Source organism: Giraffa tippelskirchi, chromosome 3 (genome assembly GCF_054371585.1).
Source record: "Giraffa tippelskirchi isolate mGirTip1 chromosome 3, T2T-mGirTip1v1.2.pri, whole genome shotgun sequence".
NCBI lineage: Eukaryota > Metazoa > Chordata > Mammalia > Artiodactyla > Giraffidae > Giraffa > Giraffa tippelskirchi.
The window spans coordinates 495,213-516,157 of NC_137277.1; the positions used below are offsets into that span (position 1 = coordinate 495,213).

The 20,945-nt window shown below is 59.1% G+C and overlaps 1 protein-coding gene across 1 annotated transcript in view; it reads right to left on the reverse strand.

Moving 5' to 3' along the window:
* Window positions 1-1,431: 1,431 nt before the first annotated feature.
* The window catches only part of CACNG4 (calcium voltage-gated channel auxiliary subunit gamma 4), a 54,072-nt gene continuing 34,558 nt past the window's right edge, over window positions 1,432-20,945 (reverse strand). The window contains exons 2-4 of the mRNA XM_081580760.1: window positions 13,228-13,311; window positions 8,083-8,223; window positions 1,432-4,079 (exon numbers count right to left, since the gene is read on the reverse strand). Of these exons, the coding sequence (XP_081436886.1) occupies window positions 3,559-4,079; window positions 8,083-8,223; window positions 13,228-13,311 (746 nt within the window). The 3' untranslated portion in view covers window positions 1,432-3,558. The remainder of the gene's footprint in view (window positions 4,080-8,082; window positions 8,224-13,227; window positions 13,312-20,945) is intronic.

Below are 20,945 nucleotides of genomic sequence, written 5' to 3' on the forward strand. Positions count from 1 at the left end.
CCGCTGATGGGACTTCATGAGTGAGAGATACACTTGCATTGATGAAGCCGTTCTGCATTCGGGGTGGCTGGCTGTGTCGTTTGTCTGCGTGATATGGGTGCAGGGTGAGGTGGGACTGGAGGAGGGGACTGGGGGTGCTTTGATTGGGGCCCTAGAACATCCACTTCTACGTCAGTTCCCTCACATTTTACCCGGCAGGTTATGGAGGCAGGATTTGTAGCTGAACTGAAACGCGTGACGGCGAGAGCCCCACATTGGACGGAGGCCAGAGCGTGTCACTAAATGCAGACCGCTCGGGCGTCTGCCCAGGACGGCTGCAGAGCTTGTGCTGAGCCCGAGTTTCCTCAGGGCTAAGAATAAACAGCACTGTTGGCACCTGGCACTGATGCGGGGTGGCTTGGCTCCAGCTTGGAGCCGCGAGCCCAGAGTTTGTCCAGGGTCAAGGGATGGGCGGGTCCCCTGCCCCAGGACCCTGAGGCTCGGTGCATCTGGGAACATCAGTTTCTCCAGGGGCCCATCTCAGGCAGGAGGAAAAAGGGTTAAAAGGCCAGGGCCGAAAGTTCAGGCAGGCGAGGGGTGGTTCCTGCGGCCACGTGGGCCGGGAGGCCGGGCCCCCAGCCTCCCTGCGGGAGTCACAACACCGGCCTTCTTGGGAAGGGGGCTTGAGAGGTTTGTGCATCTCCGTTCCGAGAGACCAGAGAAGGCCACAGCTCCTGGGAGGGAAACTCACAGAATCCGTCCAGAAAGGGGGCTGTGACTGGAAGCAGGAGCGCCAGGGCTCCACTGGGGCGGGGAGGTGGTGGTGCAGGTTCTCCGGCCTCAGCACCCACCCCTGGCGTCCTGCCTGCGCCCGCCTGCAGGCACGGGCCTGGCATTACACCGACTGGCCGGCCTGTGCGGCGTCCTCATCAGAGAGTCCCTCGGGTCCCTCTTCCCATTCGGCCTGTGGTTGGAGCCACATCCTCCCGTCCAGCTCCTCCAGGCATAAAGCTCACGCCTTGGGATAGGAATCCTCTATTTCTCATTCATTTAGGAATCTGGAGGGGAAAGGAAGCTGGTTCCTGGACTTGTTAGGAGGCCCACCGGGCAGCTTAGCGCCCCTGAGGCTGTGGCTCTGTCCGGCCGGGCGCGTCCTGCAGGTTCTGAAGATGGGTCTGGCTTGCTCAGCTGCTCAGATGTCCACACCACACAGGAGTGGCCTGCCCCTCTTCTGTGAACAGGCAGCTCCGTGGACCCACCCGGGAGCCTAGACCCAGCTGGTGGGGACGGGGAGGCGGCCAGTGGCCCGGACAAGAAGCAGAGAAACTGGCCTTGGCAAGCACAGGATCCACCCTCATCTCCCCTTCTTCTGCGGGGTCTCCCTAGGACACTGACTGCCCACAAGGACTTGAAGGGTGCTCTCCCCCTCCCCGCCCAACATCAAGAGGAGAATGTTTTAAAAATGTTTTTATTTAATTAAAAAAAAGACGGAACTAACAACCCCAAACCAGTAGTAAGTACAGGATTCACAGGTGTGTAACTGGCGAGACACACGGGCAGGATGGAAGGGTGGAGGGCATGGGGGCGTGGGGGGGACAGGGCCACGCAGTGCCCGTGGGTGCATGGACGGGCAGGCTTCGACGGGGGCGACTGGCGCCCAGGCGAGGGGAGAAAGGCTGTGATGGCCAGAGGCGCTGAGGTGTTCTGCTCCCTGCTCTCCGTCCCTCTGATCTCTTTCCTGGTCCCGGGAGTGGGCCCCACATTCTCTGCTGGGACTGGGCGAGAGGTAGGATTCATTGGAACACAGCTTTCTCCATGAGATGATGGACGCTCCCCAGGAGGCAGGAGGAAGGTGGCCGACATGGAAGGAAGGACAAGGCTGCCTGCTTTTTGAAGTGACCTTGCTGGGGGACGGGCCCCCAGATCTCGCCCCGTCCTTCCAGCCTGGTGAGACGGTGGCAGGGCCTGGAGAGGGATGGTGGACAGGGTGGGGGCGGGCCGAGCCCGGACACTCCAGCACTCGCGGCCGCACATGCTTGGACAGAGCACACAAGCCAACCTCAATGGGGGGAAGGGTTTCGAGCAAGCAGAGGGGCCCTGGCACGCGGTCACCGGGGCGGGACAGGCGGGGGCACCCTCTGGGGGGCGGCAGAGGGGAGCAGTGACCGTGACCTGGACTGAACTCCTGGGGCTGAGTCCTCCCCGGGGGTCCGTGAGCAGGTGGCTGAGGTAAGAGTTGGCTCATCGCTTCTAAGTACGACAGCTACTGGGACCACAGACAACTGCTCTAGAGCCATCGCCGAGTTTCAAAAAGTAAGAAAGGGTTTGTCGTTAGAAAGCCCGCATTTGTATAAAAGAGGGTCGGCTCCAGAAAGCGTTCCTCTGAGCCCGACAGGCTTCCAGGTTCTCTGCTCGCTTTTGGGGGAGAAACGGCTAGAAAAACACCAGCCGTGGAACCTGCCAGCCTCCCTTCCCGGGGCCGGGACGTCTGCTTAGCCGCTGCTTCTATGCTTCCTCACCAGTGCTTTGGGGTGGTGGCAGAGTACACAGCAGCCATGGGGTGGGGCAGGGGCTGCTGCTACTTTTCAAGAGGGAACGAACGTCCTGGCTTTTCTGATGAGTGACCACCTGGGAAACGGGGCTTTGTTTTGGATCTTTTCCTCGCTGTTCACCCTCGGGTCTCCCTTTCTTGCACAAAGTCCAGACTCCTGTTGCCAACCCCTGGGCGGAGGGTCTATCCCCATGACCCCCCAGGAGGGACAGTGCTGCTCCTCAGGCCAGTGGGCAGGGGTGAGAATGGACACAGTAAGAGGCCACTCGGCCACCTTGCCTCTGACCGTAGAATCTTCCAGACTCTGAAGTACAGTCAGCGTATTCTGCCCTTTCTGTGAGCAGAAACTTCCAGAAGTGACGAGGAAAGCCTTTAACTTACACCCAGCCCCCCACCTTCAGATACCTCCACAGGCCTCGGTGACCCCAGCCCGAGGGCAGCGGCCTAGGACAGCACAAAAGCGAAAGCACCAGGTGGTCACAGGCTCTGTCCTCAGGATCGCGGCCATCTCAACAACCGGCCGCTGCCAGAGACAGACAGACGGACAGACAGAGAGGCAGGGACGAGCTTCGGCTTCCTCGCCTCTGGCTCACAGACAGGGGAACCTTGGGTCCAAAAGCAGCTGACCAGCAACCGGAGGCTCCAGGGGGCCAGGAGGCCGGGCAGGGAGGGGGGCCCCCCCCGGAACGCTGCTCTTCAGGCAGGATTTGTTCCCAAGAGGAGATAATGGCTCGATTTTGTTTCCCAGGTGGGTCAGGCCATGTTCCCTCCGGAGGGCTCTGGGGCCTCCTGGGAGCTTTCGGGACCCCCGGGCATCAAAAGCCACATTTGGGGATAAAGTCAGCCATCTCGCTTCCAGTTCCTGTCTCCCCCGGGCTTCACTCCAAGCCAGCCCTCCACGCATATGGGGACCCAGGAGGGTGGGGTTTGGCTTTAGTCTGTCCTCGGTCCGTCCTAGGGGTCAGAGACCCCCTGGGGTCCAGGCAGCCGATCTGGGGAGAGGCTAGCAAGGATAGGCCGGGCGGGGCTCACACGGGCGTGGTCCTCCGGCTCAGCATGCTGAGATCCTGCTGGAAGAAGCCGTGCACCTGCAGGAAGCCAGCGTCCTGGTCCGGGCTGTAGCTGGCGGCCGTGGTCACCTTGAGGGGCTCCCTGGACAGCGTGTACATAGACAGCTCGCCCATGGGGATGGCCCCGGTGATCTTCAGCCCCACTGGTGACGTGTCCCTGGAAGGTGAGGCCTCGGTGGACCTGGAGCTGGACCGTGAGCGCCGGCGCCGGTACCGGTAGCTCGGCATCCTGGCGTAGGGCGACGAAGAGGGGGCCTTGAGGAACTCGCGTCTGGTCTTAAACCGCAGCTCCTTGTTCTTCTCAATGTAAATATTTACCGCCAGGACGCCCACAGTCTCAGCCACAATGAACGACAGGGCTCCGAAGTAAAAAGACCAGCCATAGTTGTAATGGTTTTTCTTGTCTTCGTCGCGCTTGTCACTGGGGTCGCCCGTGTTGCTGGAAATGTAGACGATGATGCCGATGATATTACTGAGGCCTGAAAGGGGATCCAGAGAGGGGGCGGGAGGGAGAGGTTAGACCTTCTGCGGGGGCGGGGTGGGGGGAGGAGGGCGGGGCAAGTGGGCGGAGCAGGGAGATGGGCGAGGCAGGGGCAGGTGGGCGGAGCAGGGGCTGGTGGGCGGAGCAGGGAGGTGGGCAGAGCTGGGGCTGGTGGGCGGAGCAGGGACAGATGGGTGGAGCAGGGGCTGGTGGGCGGAACTGGGGCTGGTGGGCGGAGCAGGGACAGATGGGTGGAGCAGGGGCTGGTGGGTGGAGCAGGGGCTGGTGGGCGGAGCAGGGGCTGGTGGGCGGAGCAGGGAGGTGGGCAGAGCAGGGGCTGGTGGGCGGAGCAGGGACAGGTGGGCGGAGCAGGGGCTGGTGGGCGGGGCAGGGATAGGTGGGCAGGGACAGGTGGGCGGAGCACGGGCTGGTGGGAGGGGCAGGGACAGGTGGGCGGAGCAGGGGCTGGTGGGCGGGGCGGGGCTGGTGGGAGGGGCAGGGACAGGTGGGCGGAGCAGGGTCTGGTGGGCGGAGCAAGGGTAGGTGGACGGAGCAAGGGGAGGTGGACAGCGGGGGCTGGTGGGCGGAGCAGGGCGCAGGTGGCCACTCCCCTGTGTGGTATGTCTTTGTTCTGGTTGCTAACTTTTTTAAGTAAAAGTAGTTAATTTTGAATGAGTAATAAAGTACAGAGTTTGGGTGAATAATAAAACAAAACACAGGCTCTGAGCTACCCAGTTCTTCCCCTGAAGGCAGCTATTGTCTTGTTTCTTCTGTCCTTTCCATATCCATAGTCAGTCCTTCTTCCCTCTCTGTCTCTCTCTTCCATTTTCTTCTTTGCAGAATACTCTTTGGCCCCTTCCCTTTTCACTTAACAGTCCACCCAGGAAACGGGGCCCTGACAGGACAGTCCTCTTCTCACTCTCCCAGCCTTTGGACCGTACTTCTCCTGAGGATCATTGTCCACCTGGAATTATTCATGGGCCTGTCTCACCTCACTGCTGGCTCCTGGCTGGCTCCTGCACGTGACTCTCCACCCACAGTCAGAGCCCATGATTCCGGGAATAAACGGGAATGGACGAGCATCCCCTTCTTGCCTGCCATGGCCCTTGTTCTTTGTGGCTGCCTGTCCTCTCCACTCTGGCAGTATCTGTGTTTTCAGCTGAGTGACTCGGGACTCCGGCTCTGCGGCCCCTCTGGTGACTCGCAGCATCTGGAGATGCCTTTGAAGTGGTTCCTCCCGGGGGGCACAGGCAGCTGCTGAGGGCACCTCGCTTTTGAGGACGACAGCCCTGGGCTCAGCCTTGACTTTGGCAGCGTGTGACTTCAGGAAAGCCACCTGGCCACCTACCTGCCTCCTCAGGAGCTGGGATGATGGGCTGGCCTACAGAGCACCTGGCACTGGTGTTAGTGGAAGTCTTCTTTCCTTCGTTCCTCGGCGAAGGAAAGGGGACAGTATTCAAATGTCACAGCAGGGACTTCTTTAGGGGTCCACACCTTGAGAAACCTGACTGCTTCAAGGAGGAGACAGAATGTCCATGCCCTGCTGCCTCCTCCCTGTCCTGGGCCATGGTGAGGAGAACAAGGGGCCGACTTCTAAGGAGACCCTAAACACAGGCTCTGCTTCCCAACACGGGGGTGCACCCATACACACATACACACACACATATATATGCTCCAGACACATACACCCCCACTCAGATACACACACACATATGCTCCTCACACACACACACACACACACACACACACACACACATCCCCCCTCAGACACACATACATACACACGCTCTTCACACACACATATTCCTTCTTAGACACACACACACACACACATGCCACACACATCCCCACTCAGATACACACACACACACACCCTCAGACATACACACACACACATACTCCTCACACATACACATTCCTCCTCAGATACACACACATGCTTCACACACACACATCCCTGCTGAGATACACACACAGACACACACACACATTCCCCCTCAGAAATAAACACACATACACACACTCCACACACACACATCCCCGCTCAGATACAAACACACACACACATTCCTCCTAAGACACACACACATGCTCCACATACACACATCCTTGCTCAGATACACACACACATATACACACATCCCTCCTCAGACACACACACACACACACAAACATACACACGCTTCTCACACACACATCCCCCCTCAGAAATAACCACACATACACACGCTCCACACATACACATCCCCATTCAGATATATACACACACACACATCCCCCCTCGGACACACACACACACACATCCCCCCTCAGACACACACACACACACCTCCCCTCGGATGCACACACACCACACACATCCCCCCTTGGACACACACACATCCCCCCTCAGACACACACACACACACACACATACATACACACGCTTCTCACACACACATTCCCCCTCAGAAACGACCACACATACACATACTCCACACACACACATCCCCACTCGGATACACACACACACACATACTCCTCACACACACACATTCCTCTTAAGACACACACACATGCTCCACGCACACACATATTCCGCCTCAGACATATACACACATACACACTCCACACACACACACACACACACACACACACTCAGCTACACACATGCATATTTACTGCCCTGGAAGGAGACAGAGCCTGAAGTGGGGGAGCCCTGGCCAAGAGGTTCTGAGCCCGACCCTGAACTGCTCCGGCCCCAGCTCTATGAAAAAAACAGAAGTCACCTTCTGTCTCCAAGAGAAGCCATGAGAGGAGATGGGGGTAAGGATGACCGCTGGGACCTGTGTAGGCCAGGCACCTGGCAAGGCCCTGTGGGCGTAGGGAAGGAGGCATGGCCGCCGGTGACTGGAGTTCTCACTGTCTCCCTCAGGGCACCCCAGGCTGATTTAGGGTTCAGAGACCAGGTGCAGGGAGCGGCCGGGCCTGGGCCGAGTCGGGCCTCGTGCTCACCTCTCCCCTGTGCCGCTCCTCCTCACCAGGCTGGTAGAAGAGAAAAGGCTCTTTGAAAGGAAAACACCACTGTTAGGACAGTGCCAGGAGCTGCGATGACAATTTAGGGAAGAGTTGCTGCACTTTCTTATGCTTCTGGCATCGATCTACTGGAACGAGGCCAAGAAATCAGGTGTCCTGTTCCAACAAGCAGCCCTGGGACCTTGGCTGGACCGTTCTCCTCATTCCTGGGGGCCACCTGGGGTCTGGAGGAGGTCATGGCCGAGCTGAGCCCCTCAGACACCCCTCCCTGCCCACACCAGCACCTCAGGCCCACTGGGTTCTCCTCTGGACGGGGACTTCTCCGCGTCTGCAGCGGCGAGGCATGCAGTGTGCTGTCTGCAGCCGTGCTCAGATGAGCGAGTGTGAAGCCATTTTGGAGCCGCCGGGAAGGGAGTGGTGTCTTTTGGCCAGGAGACGCGGGCAGTCAGGATGGGCAATCAGGCTTCATCCCTAACCCTAACCCCTCGCCTCCTCACTCACCCTGCCCTAGGCTCACTGGCTTCTCTGCTTCTGCACCCTCCCTGGCCATGTGCCCCTCACCTGTCTTTACGTGGGCAGCTCCTTCAAGGCTTGGCTTCTGAGAGTCCTTCTGAGTCCCTCCCTGACCCCTGCCTTAGCCAGGCTCCCATGAGACAGGCTTGTAAGGCACCCCTTTGTGGCATTTTGCACACCTGGACTTGATATTATTATTTTTAATTGAGGTGGAGTTCATAGAACACAAAACTAACCCTTTAAAGTGCACACTTCAATGTCATTTAGTACAACTACCACCTGTATCTAGTTCCTGATCATTTTATCACCCCAGAAGGAGGCCTGATACCCACTGGGCTTCTGCTCCCCACTCCCTGTCCGCCCCCCTGGACTGCTGACATGAGTTACCCACAGGGATTTTACCATCTGCCTACCTGCTCCCTCCACCCCGGGGTGAGCGCTGTGTGCAGCAGGGACCCGAGCAGACAGCTCACCTGCGGCCACGAAGAGGATGCCAGCGCTGAGCACGATGTTGTTCTTGCGGCTGTAGAACCTGCCAGCACCGATGCAGAGCCCGCCAAGCAGGAGCAGGATGGTGCTCAGGATGGGGAAGATGCTGGAGGCGCGCACGATGCCTGGCCGGAAGAGACAGAGCGGAGAGGCTGTGAGGCCGGCTCTCCTCACAGGCCCACCCGGTGGGAGGGGGTACGGGGGAGCCCCCTGACCTTGAAGGTTCCCTTCCAGCCCCATAGACCCGAGGTAGGGAGGGAGTGGCTGGTGGGGGGCAGGCTGGACCAGCAAGTGGTGGTCCTGGCCTGCGGTCACTCCCCCGCATGCCAAGTGGCCTGGAGTCACCTCTGCCCAGGTCTCTCTTAGTCTCTCCCTGGGTGTGGGTCACACTTCTGCCAGCCAGATGGGAGGAGAGCCCCTCAGTGCCCCCAGGGAGGCCACAGTACCAGTCATGAGAACGCTGTGGGACGACCCCTCACAGCCTCCTCGTTTGTGGTAGTTTATTATGGCGGCCTTAGGAAAAGAATACGCGTGCTGTGCCAAGGTTGTGTGAGAATCTGTGGAATAAGATACACAGAGCACTTGGTAGGGCCCCAGGGGATGCGTGCGCTCCCGGAGCGCCTGGCTGGCAGGGAGGGCAGGGGAGGGGGGTAAGGAGCCCTGAGCTCGCCTCCCAGCCCTGGGGAAAGGCCGGCCGGTGGGACTGGAGCACTGGCAGGCCCCCTTCTCAAGCCAGCTGAGGGGGTTTGCTGCTTTCAGCCTCTGAAGGCAGCGCTTGTCTCCCTGTTTATAAGCCCACCAGTGTGTGCCCTGCGGCACAGAGAGGGGTCTGTGTGGGGCATTAAATGAGGCTCTTCTCTCCGCCACCCCCCCACCCCCCCACCCCCCCCACCCCCCCCACCCCCCCCACCCCCCCCACCCCGCTTTCTTGCAGCCATGGCCCTGGGGGAGGTTTCCTGAGGGCTTCTGAAATGCTCCTCTGATGTGCACCGGCCAGAAGGACAGGCCAGGGCCCTCTCAGACACCTTGGTCCTGCGGTGGGCCCAAGGGGCTGGAGGCGGGGAAGCCTGGAGCCTCTAATGTCACCGAGGTCAGCCGGGCCCAGAGCCGTCACGCACCCTGCCCGCCTGTCATGTGGAGGGCCGGCCCTCACCATGTGGGCTTGTCTGGAGCTCTGCAGGCGCCAACCGAGGTGCAGGCCGGGTCTTGCACAGAGCAGGGCAGATGTCCAGCCTACTCCTGGCCACATCCAGCCCTGGCAAGGATCTGCATCTGCCCAGAGGCACACTGGGGGCTCCCGCAGCCCTGACAACAGCACTTTGAGGTTAGCACAGAAACCACCCACCGAGCCTGAAATGCGGAGCCTGGGAAAGGGGGAGCCAGGGCCAAGGCAAGGGGGACAGGGACTCCAGAGGCCAGTGGGGCTGGTGGGAGAGAAATGGCAGGGAGTCAGGGAACACAGATTGGCTGGCCGCAGTGCCCAGGACCTTGGCCTGTCCTGGAATATTACCTACTTCCTCTGCCTAGTTCTTCCTTAGCCTACTTCCTAAGCTCACGCGTACCTGCTCTCTGGAGCTCAACTTCAGGGCCAGTTCTCGCTATTCCTGCAGCCTTTGAGGGGAACACCACCCCCTTGATGGAGATCAGCTCTGCCCTCCCCACTCCACCAACATTCCAGTTCATAGTCCTGGAGCCAGCACCCTTCTCTTCCTTAGGCTCCTTCATGATCCTGCCAGTCTCCCCACAGCGCACGATGGAGGAAGCAGTTCCTTCCCAGGTCAGCTTCCATCCCTGACGCGCCCTCATTTCATTTGGGAAACCACTGCTGGGCCCTCCCAGCCTCACACCTGGCCCCAGGCACCCTGGGGGGCTTTCCGGGAGTGAGCCTGAGGCTGAGGAGTGAGGCTGGGGAGTGAGGGGGAGTGGGGGGGGTGAGGGGGAGTGAGGGGGGACGGCGGGGGGAGTGAGTGGGGGAGTGAGGGGGGAGTGAGGAGGGAGTGAGGAGAGTGGGGGGGGGAGTGAGGAGAGTGAGGGGGGAGTGAGGAGGGAGTGAGGGGGGAGTGAGGGGGGAGTGAGTGGGGGAGTGAGGAGAGTGAGGGGGGAGTGAGGGGGGAGTGAGGAGAGTGAGGGGGGAGTGAGGGGGGAGTGAGGAGAGTGAGGGGGGAGTGAGGAGGGAGTGAGGGGGGAGTGAGGGGGGAGTGAGTGGGGGAGTGAGGAGAGTGAGGGGGGAGTGAGGGGAGAGTGAGGAGAGTGAGGGGGGAGTGAGGAGGGAGTGAGGGGGGAGTGAGGGGGGAGTGAGGGGAGAGTGAGGAGAGTGAGGGGGGAGTGAGGAGGGAGTGAGGGGGGAGTGAGGGGGGAGTGAGTGGAGGAGTGAGGAGAGTGGGGGGGAGTGAGGGGGAGGGTGAGGGGGGAGTGTGGGGGAGGGGGAGGGGGGACTGAGGGGGAGAGTGAGGAGAGTAAGGGGGGGAGTGAGGGGGGAGTCAGTGGGGGAGTGAGGGGGGAGTGAGTGGGGGAGTGAGGAGAGTGAGGGGGGAGTGAGGAGGGAGTGAGGAGAGTGAGGGGGGAGTGAGGGGGGAGTGAGGAGAGTGAGGGGGGAGTGAGGAGGGAGTGAGGGGGGAGTGAGGGGGGAGTGAGTGGGGGAGTGAGGGGGGAGTGAGGGGGAGTGAGGAGAGTGAGGGGGGAGTGAGGGGGAGTGAGGAGGGAGTGAGGAGAGTGAGGGGGGAGTGAGGGGGAGTGAGGGGGGAGTGAGGGGGAGTGAGGAGAGTGAGGGGGGAGTGAGGGGGAGTGAGGAGAGTGAGGGGGGAGTGAGGGGGAGTGAGGAGAGTGAGGGGGGAGTGAGGGGGAGTGAGGGGGAGTGAGGGGGAGTGAGGGGGAGTGAGGGGGGAGTGAGGGGGAGTGAGGAGGGAGTGAGGGGGGAGTGAGGGGGGAGTGAGGGGGGAGTGAGGGGGAGTGAGGAGAGTGAGGGGGGAGTGAGGGGGGAGTGAGGGGGGAGTGAGGGGGGAGTGAGGGGGAGTGAGGAGAGTGAGGGGGGAGTGAGGGGGAGTGAGGAGAGTGAGGGGGGAGTGAGGGGGAGTGAGGAGAGTGAGGGGGGAGTGAGGGGGGAGTGCGGGGGGAGTGAGTGGGGGAGTGAGGAGAGTGAGGGGGGAGTGAGGGGAGAGTGAGGAGAGTGAGGGGGGAGTGAGGAGGGAGTGAGGAGAGTGAGGGGGGAGTGAGGGGGGAGTGAGGAGAGTGAGGGGGGAGTGAGGAGGGAGTGAGGGGGGAGTGAGGGGGGAGTGAGTGGGGGAGTGAGGGGGGGAGTGAGGGGGGAGTGAGGGGGAGTGAGGGGGGAGTGAGGGGGGAGTGAGGAGAGTGAGGGGGGAGTGAGGGGGGAGTGAGGAGAGTGAGGGGGGAGTGAGGAGGGAGTGAGGGGGGAGTGAGGGGGGAGTGAGTGGGGGAGTGAGGGGGTTAGGCATCTGTCGCCCACTCAGGCCAAGGGCTGGGCGTCCTTCTGTTGCTACCATCCCTGTGCTCACCGCCCTTCCCCCATCCCTGCACATCTTTGTAATTAGTCGTTCACTAAACGCCCTTTCTTCCTCCTGTCTGAGTATCTCCTCTGCTTCTGGCTGGGACCCCAGGAAGCCACATGTCTGACCTCTGGGCTGACATGTCACGGGGCCCATCCAGAGACCCCAGCCCTCTGGGGACCAGGGTGGGGTCAGGGCAGGGGGTAAAGGGGAAGAGCTGGCACCAGTTAACCTCAGGCAAGTGGGAAGTGGGAAGGAACGGATGCTTCTCTGGTGTCCCCTTCCCACAATCCCAAGGCCCAACAGTGGAGCAGATCTGCCCCCAGACCCTTGAGAACCATCTGCCTGCCCTGGTGGGTTCTGAGTCAGGGCTGAGCACCAGCAGCCACCCTAAATGGCTGTGCAGCCTGCATACTGTGCAACTCACAGTGTTATTCATGCCACAGTCTATGCCAATGACATCCCCTAGTTGTGCAGTGTGCAACCTGCACAACCATCTGTGGCAGCCCCGTGGAATAGCATGTGCTCGGTTCAGTACTGACCCCCAGAAAGCAGAAAGAGAAGACAGGCGGGAAGAAGAAGAGAAGGGGAGGGAGCAGGATAGGAGGCAGATCCGGTGACATTGTTTCCGGTTCTGGCTCTGGACTCCATGGGAACCACATGCTGTTCTGTTTCACGGGATGACTCAGAACCAGAGTCCTTTCTCTTAGAAAAAACGATCCAAAAGCAGGTGCAGAGTGAATTGTGTTCCCTCTGTGGACGCTGGTATCGATTCTCCATAAATGAAGCCGGCCCAGCTCCCAGGGGAGCAGATGGGAGCAGCTCTGCATGTGTCTGGGCTGATGCGGAAGGGGAAAACGACTTCAAAGCCGTGCTGTTTTTCCGTTTCCAGGTTCCTCCCCCGGCTGAGGCTCCATCCTTCCTCCCAGGGAGGTAGCCACAGCCCAGGGATGAGATCTGGATTTGGGGTGTGGGGCTGGGTTTGTCCTCTGACTTCTGGTTCCAGTTTGGGGGCCAGTCCCATCTCAGGACCTGGGCAGAGGGCTCAGGGGCAGAGCTGGGGGCTCCACCAGTTGGTGCTGGAGAGACTTGAGGCCCATGGACCCAAGGCTGTTCCCACAAGCTGCCTGGCACCCACCGGCTGTCTCAGTGTGCAATTTAATCTGGCTTGTCAAGAATAGATTGCTGGGTGGGGGTGGGGAGGGGTGGGCAGGTCCAGTGCTGCCCGGGCAGTATCCTTGGGGTGTCTCGGCCCCCAGGGATGCTGGCTCTGGGCAAGCCAACATCTCTAACCTCCTTGCCTTAGGGCCAGCTGTTGTGATCAACTCCTCTGAAGACAGCAACTTGTAGCTGCCCCGGGGAGCGGGACACCTCACCTTCATCCCCTCTTGCCAGCCCCGACCTGGTGTGTCCTACAGGCCAGTAACTGCACAGGGGTGACTGGCATATCACAGAAGCTTAACCACACCCCATCCTCTGAATTCAGTATCCTGAATCAGAAGGGGAGTGTCGGGAGCACCCAGAGACCAGCCCCTCTGCACCCACGGGGCCCATCTTTCCTCTAGCACCTGCCTGCCTCTTGTCCCCTGCCCCATACACAGAGGGAGGCAGGGTCCTGACACTCACGGAGGAGGTACTCCGAGCTGTCATGGTCATAATCGTTGTCCTCTGGGAAGTGGTTGATCCGAAAGCAGTGTCCTTTATAGATCCCTGGAGGAGCAGAGGAAAAGAGCTGTGTGAGTGTCCCGAGGGCCCCCACATCCATTCACCTAGACTTGCGTGCTGTGTGTGCCCAGCTCTGGGCAGGCCCTGGACACGGGGGAGCAGAAGGGCAGCCCAGGCCTGACAGGGGGGGTTGGCAAGGGGGTCGGCACACAGAGGACCACTCAGCGAGGAATGTGCCCACGGCTGGCTGTATCCCTCCGTTGGGTCCTGAGCTGCTGCCTTCAGAGTTGGGGTGCTGGTCTCCAGGGCCCCTGCGTGGCAGGCTGGCCTTGGTCAGGACAGTGGGGGACAGCCAAGGGTGTCAGGGATGGCACCCTAAGTGGGACACCCTTTGATGGCGCGCTCTGTGTGAGTCAGGCATGAACGACTTAATTACCCGCCTCATCTCCTCCTCTGTAGAATGGGGACGACCACTTGCCTCTTCTCCTGGGGATCTGAGCTGACAGTGAAAGGCCTGCAGATGCCTCCTGGCCCATGGTGATGGCTCAGGGGAGAGTGTTGCTATGGACCCAGACATCATCCCCTTCACTCTGCGGGTCTCCCTCTGCGGTGAGGGGCTGAGCTGGGGGTGAGCCGTGAGTGTCTGTGACAAGAGGGAGCAGCACCAGGCAGGCTGGTGTCAGGGTGGCCAGAGTGGGGGCCGCGGAGGCCAGAGGGGGCCACGCCTGATTCCAGACATTGCAGGGGATGCCGTGCCAGTGCTTCCCAGGCATGGTGGGCGAGGTGGCGCTCTCTGCCCTTACCCCCTTCCCCTGCACACTCTTTGGGCTACTTTATTTTTGTTGTTGTTCAGTCACTCAGTCATGTCCAGCTCTTTGTGACCCCATGGACGGCAGCCCGCCAGGCTTCCCTGTCCTTCACTGTCTCCTGGAGTTTGCTCAAACTCACATCCTGTGAGTCGGTGATGCCATCCAACCATCTCACTGTCTACTTTATGGGTCTAAACAAAATCACCAAGTCCCCCATGCTTGTCAGCGCAGTCAAACACTGAGGTTGACAATAATCTCCCTTCAGAGCTGTTCTCCAGAGCTTAGCGGTCAGTCATGCATCTGCCCACCTCTTTCTCCATGTTGCATACTGGCCTGTGCACATGCCTGTGAGGCTCTCCTGCTTTTAAAACACTGATCTTTTTACTTGGAGGTAATTTAGATTTACATGCAGTTGTCAGAAACAATGCAGGGAGACTCCGTGTCCCTGTTACTGAGTTTCCTCCGGTGATGACGTCAAAACCAGGGTCCTGACACTGCTCATCAGGGACACCCACCACCCTGAGGACCCCTCATGCCACCCACAGCCACATCCACTCCCCTGTCCCCAGCCTCTCACCTTGACCCAGGGCAACCACCGAGATGACCTCTGTTTCTATAAACAGAATCAGACAGTCTATAACCTGTGGGGACTGACCCTTTCATTCAGCATAATTCGAGATTCACCAGTTGTGGTATCACCAGCTTGCTCCTTCTGACTGCAGAGCAATATTCCATGGCATAGCTGTACCACAGTTGATGACACCTGGATCATTTCCAGCTAGCACACCTGTGGTTTCCAGCTGTTTCTACTAATGCTGTTATGAACAGGTTTGGAGATGAATCAAAGTCATACTTCCTGGGCTAGATGCCTGGGAGTGCAGCTGCTGGGGGTTGTGATGCTGCGTGTTTGTTCTTAGAGGCTGCCATGCTGGCTTCCAGAATGGCTGTATCCCCTATTTTGAAAAAGGGATAATACAACACACTTCACTCTGTCACCTACCCTGTCATGTAATACCATATGCACACACCTCTCAAGGTCAATACCTATAGATTTAACTTTAAAAAAACTTATTTTTCTTTAATGAAAAATAATAAACTGATACTAATCCAAAAGTTGCTGAAAATCTTAGGAAACAGCATAGGGACTGAAGGACTAACATTTGCTCCCACACTGATCATGCTAACACCGTGTTTTGGCAGAAATGAGAAAACCGTATATTTATATATTCAATATAATGTATATAAACCTGAAAACAAAACAGGCTTGAAGCATTAGCTTACATATAGACTCGTTAGCTCAAGAGGGCTTTCCAATGCATTTCGCTAACCTCCACTCTGCATTTAGGGTACTATTTTCTATTTGATAGAAATTTTAAATAGGAATCACACCGTCCAACATATTAACACACTTTTTCACACATTGTCTTAGGTGTCTGTGACGCCACGCGTGGCTATGTTTCATCATCCAGCCAGGGCGGGGCCGGGAGGGGGCCTACGCGGGCCTCAGAGTGGGCAGGGCCCTGGGGCTCCAGACTGTGAGATGACAGTGTCCTTTTATTCATCACGGCAGCCCTGGCACCAACACAGGTGAGCGGCCGTGCGAGAGGAAGTGCAACACTCCTGGTTCGATGGTCGGAGGCCAGCCCTGCAAGAAGGTAGATGGACGCGTGGGCCTTCCCGCTCCTCCGTCAGCTGCGGAGCCCCCGGGCGACGTCCAGGGATCCGCATCTACTGCCCCTGCAGAAGGTTCTTCCTGCTGGGCGTGCAGCGAGACACCCAAACTCTCAGGCTTCCAGAATCCCTGGTGTGGAGCCCTCCCCCAAACCCCCAGCCAGCGGTGGGCACCTCTCCCCTCCCAAGGCATTCTGTGTCCAAACAGCTTTAACTTCAAATTCCTGAGAAGTCAACCTGCCTCTGTGAAACTCCATCCGTGGGAATTACATGTAACCTCTGGGAATAAAAGAATCCATCATCTATCATGTGTCAACCCTTCAAGTCATCAAAGAGAGGAACTGTGTCCGACGGAACGAAGGACCAGTTGTTTTTCCACCATCTGGGATTTGCACAAAAGTGAGGACCGAGGCTGAGGATGCACGGGAGGTGGTTGGCAAGCTGCCACAGTTGGGACCAGACTCATCCCCCGGCCTGACCTTATCACGGGCTGGAAGCCCGACCACACTCCCACTAGCCCACTCCCCCCACCCCAGCCTAAAGAAGTGGGCGCTGCAGGGAGCGCACAGAGAGCTTGATAAGATTGCCCCCGTCCCCCAAGCCGAGAACCTAGGTGCTTGCCCTCAGTGGATATGCCCCAGGTCATATCTCCGCATTTCCTTCAGCCATTTCTCTATCAATGGTTCCGGCCTGTCTCCAGCCTCGCTCCCGGCTCTGGGTCACCCAGAAGCACAGCCCCCACAGCAGGCCCCGCCTGGGCTGGGTCTGACACCCAGAGTCTAGGGCCCTACCTTGCCCTTCTCTGGATCCTGAGCTTCTGCTCCGGGACCTGCTGTCCCTGAGACTCAGCCTCCCGGCCTCACCGCCCCCAACCTGTTTTTGTGGAGTGTTTAGTCCGAAGGACTTCACATTTATCTCTGTTGAATTCAGTTTTGTTAGCATCGGCCCCAAGGCACTTAACAGGGAGAAAATTAATGGCTGATGTGATAAGAGAGAAAGCCAGCCCAACTCCCCTCATGAGTGTTCTTTCAGTAATCAGGCTGTTTGCTGTGTTATCTATTAAGACGTGGGCTTCCCAGGTGGCGCCAGTGGTAAAGAATCTGCCTGCCAAGTCAGACATCAGAAACACAGGTTCGATCCCTGAGTCAGAAAGATCCCCAAGAAGGAATGGCAACCCACTGCAGTATTCTTGCCTGGGAAATCCCATGGACAGAGGAGCCTGGTGGGCTACAGTCCATGGGGTCGCAAAGAGTCGGACACGACAGAGCCTGTGTGCCCCTCAGCTACTAAGTGGTGCATAGGGCAGTGGTTAATTTGGGGGTCCCAGGTTGGCCGCAGGAATACCAAGGCCCTCCCAAGGCTGTGGTCTCTGCTCCTGAAGACAAGTGGTTCTCTCCTTCTGGGGGTCAGGAGACCCCAGTGTGAAGAAACCTCATGGGACACCTGGCCTCCGATCAGTTACTCCTTCATCGGGTAAAACTCGGGACTTGGGTCCTGGGGAGCCCTCCTGCTGAGACTCCAGGAGGATTTGTGGAGAAAAGGCTCAGGAATGCCTGCAGCGGCTCACGTACGCTTTCTCTACGTCCATCAAGTCCCAGGTATTTCTCCAGGCACAGGAAACATCTGGAAAGAAATATCCTAAAATGTGCCCATTGTTTTGTTTCTGAGTGAATTCAGATGTTCCTCTTTACATTTTGTTTGTATTTTGTAAATTTTCTACAGTGTCTGAAAATGAACCAGTGAGGTTTCTTGACAGAAAGAAAGGAAACCAGGTCTTTGATTCTAAGGAAAGTGTGGGTCTGTGTCTGCAGTGACGGCAGGGCTGTGAGCTGCGGAGGCTGGAGGGGCTGTGACCGTAGCGGCCACGAAGGCGGGTGAGTCTCCCGGTTCCTCCCCTGTGGGCCCTGCGGTTGTGCCCTGATGGCCCCCGGGACTCAGGTGATGACGGGCACCAGGACTCTCAACACTAAACCCAGGGGCGCCACAGGAAAGCCGGGAGAGCTGGTCACCCCGTGAGTCACTTCAGGGGTGATGCAAGCCTCCACACCGGCCTCCCAGGAGGGAGCCCTGGAGAAAAGATGTGATGGTGTGATGACGGTGTTAGACGGTGTGATGGCGACCTTCACACGCTCCCTCACAGCCTGCGGAGCATTTTCACCGTCACTACCCCCGTGCTCCTCACGGACAGCGCCAGCACCATCAGCGCGCACGCCCAGGTGCCCACGCTCACCTCTCTGCCCACCTTTGCTCCTCAGAGTGGCCCCCAGCCCCGCACAGCGTCCCCTGCTCCTGTTACTCTTGCCTTTGGCCCGTGGCCCTGGGAAGGTCACCCGGGGGACTGCACACGTGCTCCACACTTGCGGAGCTGGAGGCTTGGGGATCAGGACCCCCACCTCCAGGGAGGCCTCTGAGCAGGATGGTGGGAGCCGCTGGGGAGGCGTCCCCACCCTCTACCCTTGGAGCCCCCTCTGCCTGCTTCTGGGGGTGGGTCCTGCAGGACCAAACCAGTGATGCCCCTCACACCGCTTTGGGCCCCACCCTGGGTTTCACCCTGCTGCCCGCCTCCCACCCAGGACACTGCACCTGCACGCAGGCCCTGGCTCAGGCGTAGATGGAAGCTGGCCCTTCAGCCCTTCTCTTCTTTGTAAAAACACACCTTTGAGGATGCCCTGATCTCCCAAGCCCCGGGGCAAGGGCCCGACTCTGAGCTGAGCGTGGAAGCACTGCCCTGGGCTTGAAGGAGAGCCTTTGCGTGCCCTGGAGGAGAGGCCCCGGCGTCCCTGCCGAGCAGCCACCCTCCTGTAACTGAGACCTCCCTGTGGGCGCAGGCGCGCTCTCCCCTCTCCAGCCTTGAGGAGGCAGGCTGTTGAAAACCGCGGCCCGGCTCCTACAGAGCAGCTCTGGGCTTGAGAGGCAGCGTGGCCGGGCTGGACCTTGCTGGGGAGCCTCGGCTCGCCGGCTCGTGAGCGACTCCATGAGGCCCCTTTGAACCATTATGACCTGCAGTGCCTGCATCCAACGTCCATGTCTGAGCACCTGCCGTGTGCTGGGTGCTGGGGGCTGAGCGAGGGCAGCGGACCCGCCCAGGACCCATCCAGGAAGCTCACTGCCTGCTTCCTGGCTCATGGCTGCTCTGGGCCTCGTGGCTCCCTCTGCGTCAGATGGGCCGTGTGATCACTCCAGCGGGACGTGAGCAGGACGTGACCGGCATCCTTCCTGGAGAGGGCTCTGGGCAGGTGCTGCAACCCTCCCTCAGACAGCCTCCCCCCCTCACCGGTCAGCCCAGGGGATGGTAGAGCCACAGGACCGGCCAGCCTGGATCCCTGATCCCTCGTGGAGGAGGGTCACCTCGCAGAGGACTGTCCCGTTTGCCTCGTGGGCAGTAAGTCTGCATTGGTGTGTTTTGGTTGCAGGAATAATCAATAAGACAGGCACGGTCTCTGCTGACCTGAAACTGTTCAGGTACATGGTCATCCAGTGACGACTAGAACAGGGGTCTGAGCGGGGAGCCCAGAGTTTCCAAGAGCATGTGATTCGAGGCCGCAGACCAGAGGTCAAGACGGCTTCTCCTCGACTGGAAGACGGGAAGTGTCTTTACAGCCTTTCAGAGCTGAAGTGGAGCCCGAGGAGCCCTTGCAGTCGGAGCATTTTGAAGAGGATCAACCCTGGTGACGTGGAAGGTGAATCTCTAATTTTAAACTCACTTCCTGGAGACGCCTTCGGACCAGACTGTGTTCTGACTGGAGTCTGGGGAGGAGCCCTCCACGTCGCTCCCCCTGGCCAAGTGCTCGGGATGCAGAGCCTGGGCTCCTGAGCCCAGGAGAAGATTCCCTCGTGACCTTGTCTCCTTCCTGACACGGGCCTTTAGGTCACTGAAGCACATGACCTGTTTGGGGTCTTCCTTGATGTTGAGTGGTTTATCCACTCAGCTCTTTGCCCACTCTTTCCTTTAGTTCAGAGTCTACCTGTTGATGCCGGGCCCTGTGGAGCCCAGAGCCTCAGTCCAGCTGGCAAGAGCCCACCACTAGTTGGGGAGGTGAGTGTCCACGTTGCCATGGAACTGGGAATCAGTGGTACCATGTGCTCCAGGGAGGAGGTGGCGTTGGGGCGTGTCAGGCATGGGGGCTGAATGCTGGATGGTGCTGGGCAGCTGGGGAGGGGCTGCGGCCCAGCAGAGCTGAGCAATGATGGTGGGGGCCCCAGAGGCATGGCTGGGGGTGCGCCTCTGGAGGAGAGCCGTGTGAGGAGGGTGGGCGGCGGGGTGGTGGGCTTTGGCTGAGAGAAGTGGGCGGTGCAGCCGCCTGGATTCAAGGCGGTCTGCTCCGAGGTGCCTCTGTGACTCCAATGCTGGAGGAGTGTCCCTGGGAATGCAGGGACCTCTCGTTCCTAACAGCCCGGCATGTCGCTGATTCTATTCCCAGCCTGGCTCAGTGGAGATTCAACCTGTTACATGTGAGGGCCTCACCCCAGGGCCTCTGGGGCATCTTATTTTAGTCCCTGAGGAGCTCAGCTGCCTGGGAGATGGCTCCCCTGGGATTGACAAGCTCTCCCTTCATCACCCGCCTCGAGCTGCAGCACCTTGCGAGGAGGGAGGTGCTTAGAGCCAGCAGCTTCCTGCAGCTGCCATACCGACCAACCATCGCAGCCTCAGTCTCCATGGTGGCCAGCAGCGTGGGGGGAGGGTGGGGGACCTCAGATCAGCCAGCTTCAGCCATTGCTCACAGTCAGTCATGAGCAGAGAGTGTCTTGAGCAGTGATGGGCCTCAACTTGAACCGTTTCAGATCCGAAAGAGAAGAATGGGTTCTACTGACCCCTGGACCTCCCTCGGCTCTGGCCTGTAATCAGGTGGCGGACAGGCCTCTGAGAGATGCTGCTTGTCTGCCCCAGGAGGCTAGGGGAGTGTATTAAAGAGCACAGACATCACTTTGCCAACAAAGGTACGTATAGTCAAATAATCTATGGTTTTCCCAGTAGTCATGTACTGATGTGAGAGTTGGAACATAAGGAAGGCTGAGTGCCAAAGAATTGATGCTTTTGAACTGTGGTGCTGGAGAAGACTCTTGAGAGTCCCTTGGACTGCAAGGAGATCAAACCAGTCAACCCTAAAGGAAATCAGTCCTGAATATTCATTGGAAGGACTGATGCTGAAGCTGAAGCTCCAATACTGTGGCCACCTGATGTGATGAGCTGACTCATTA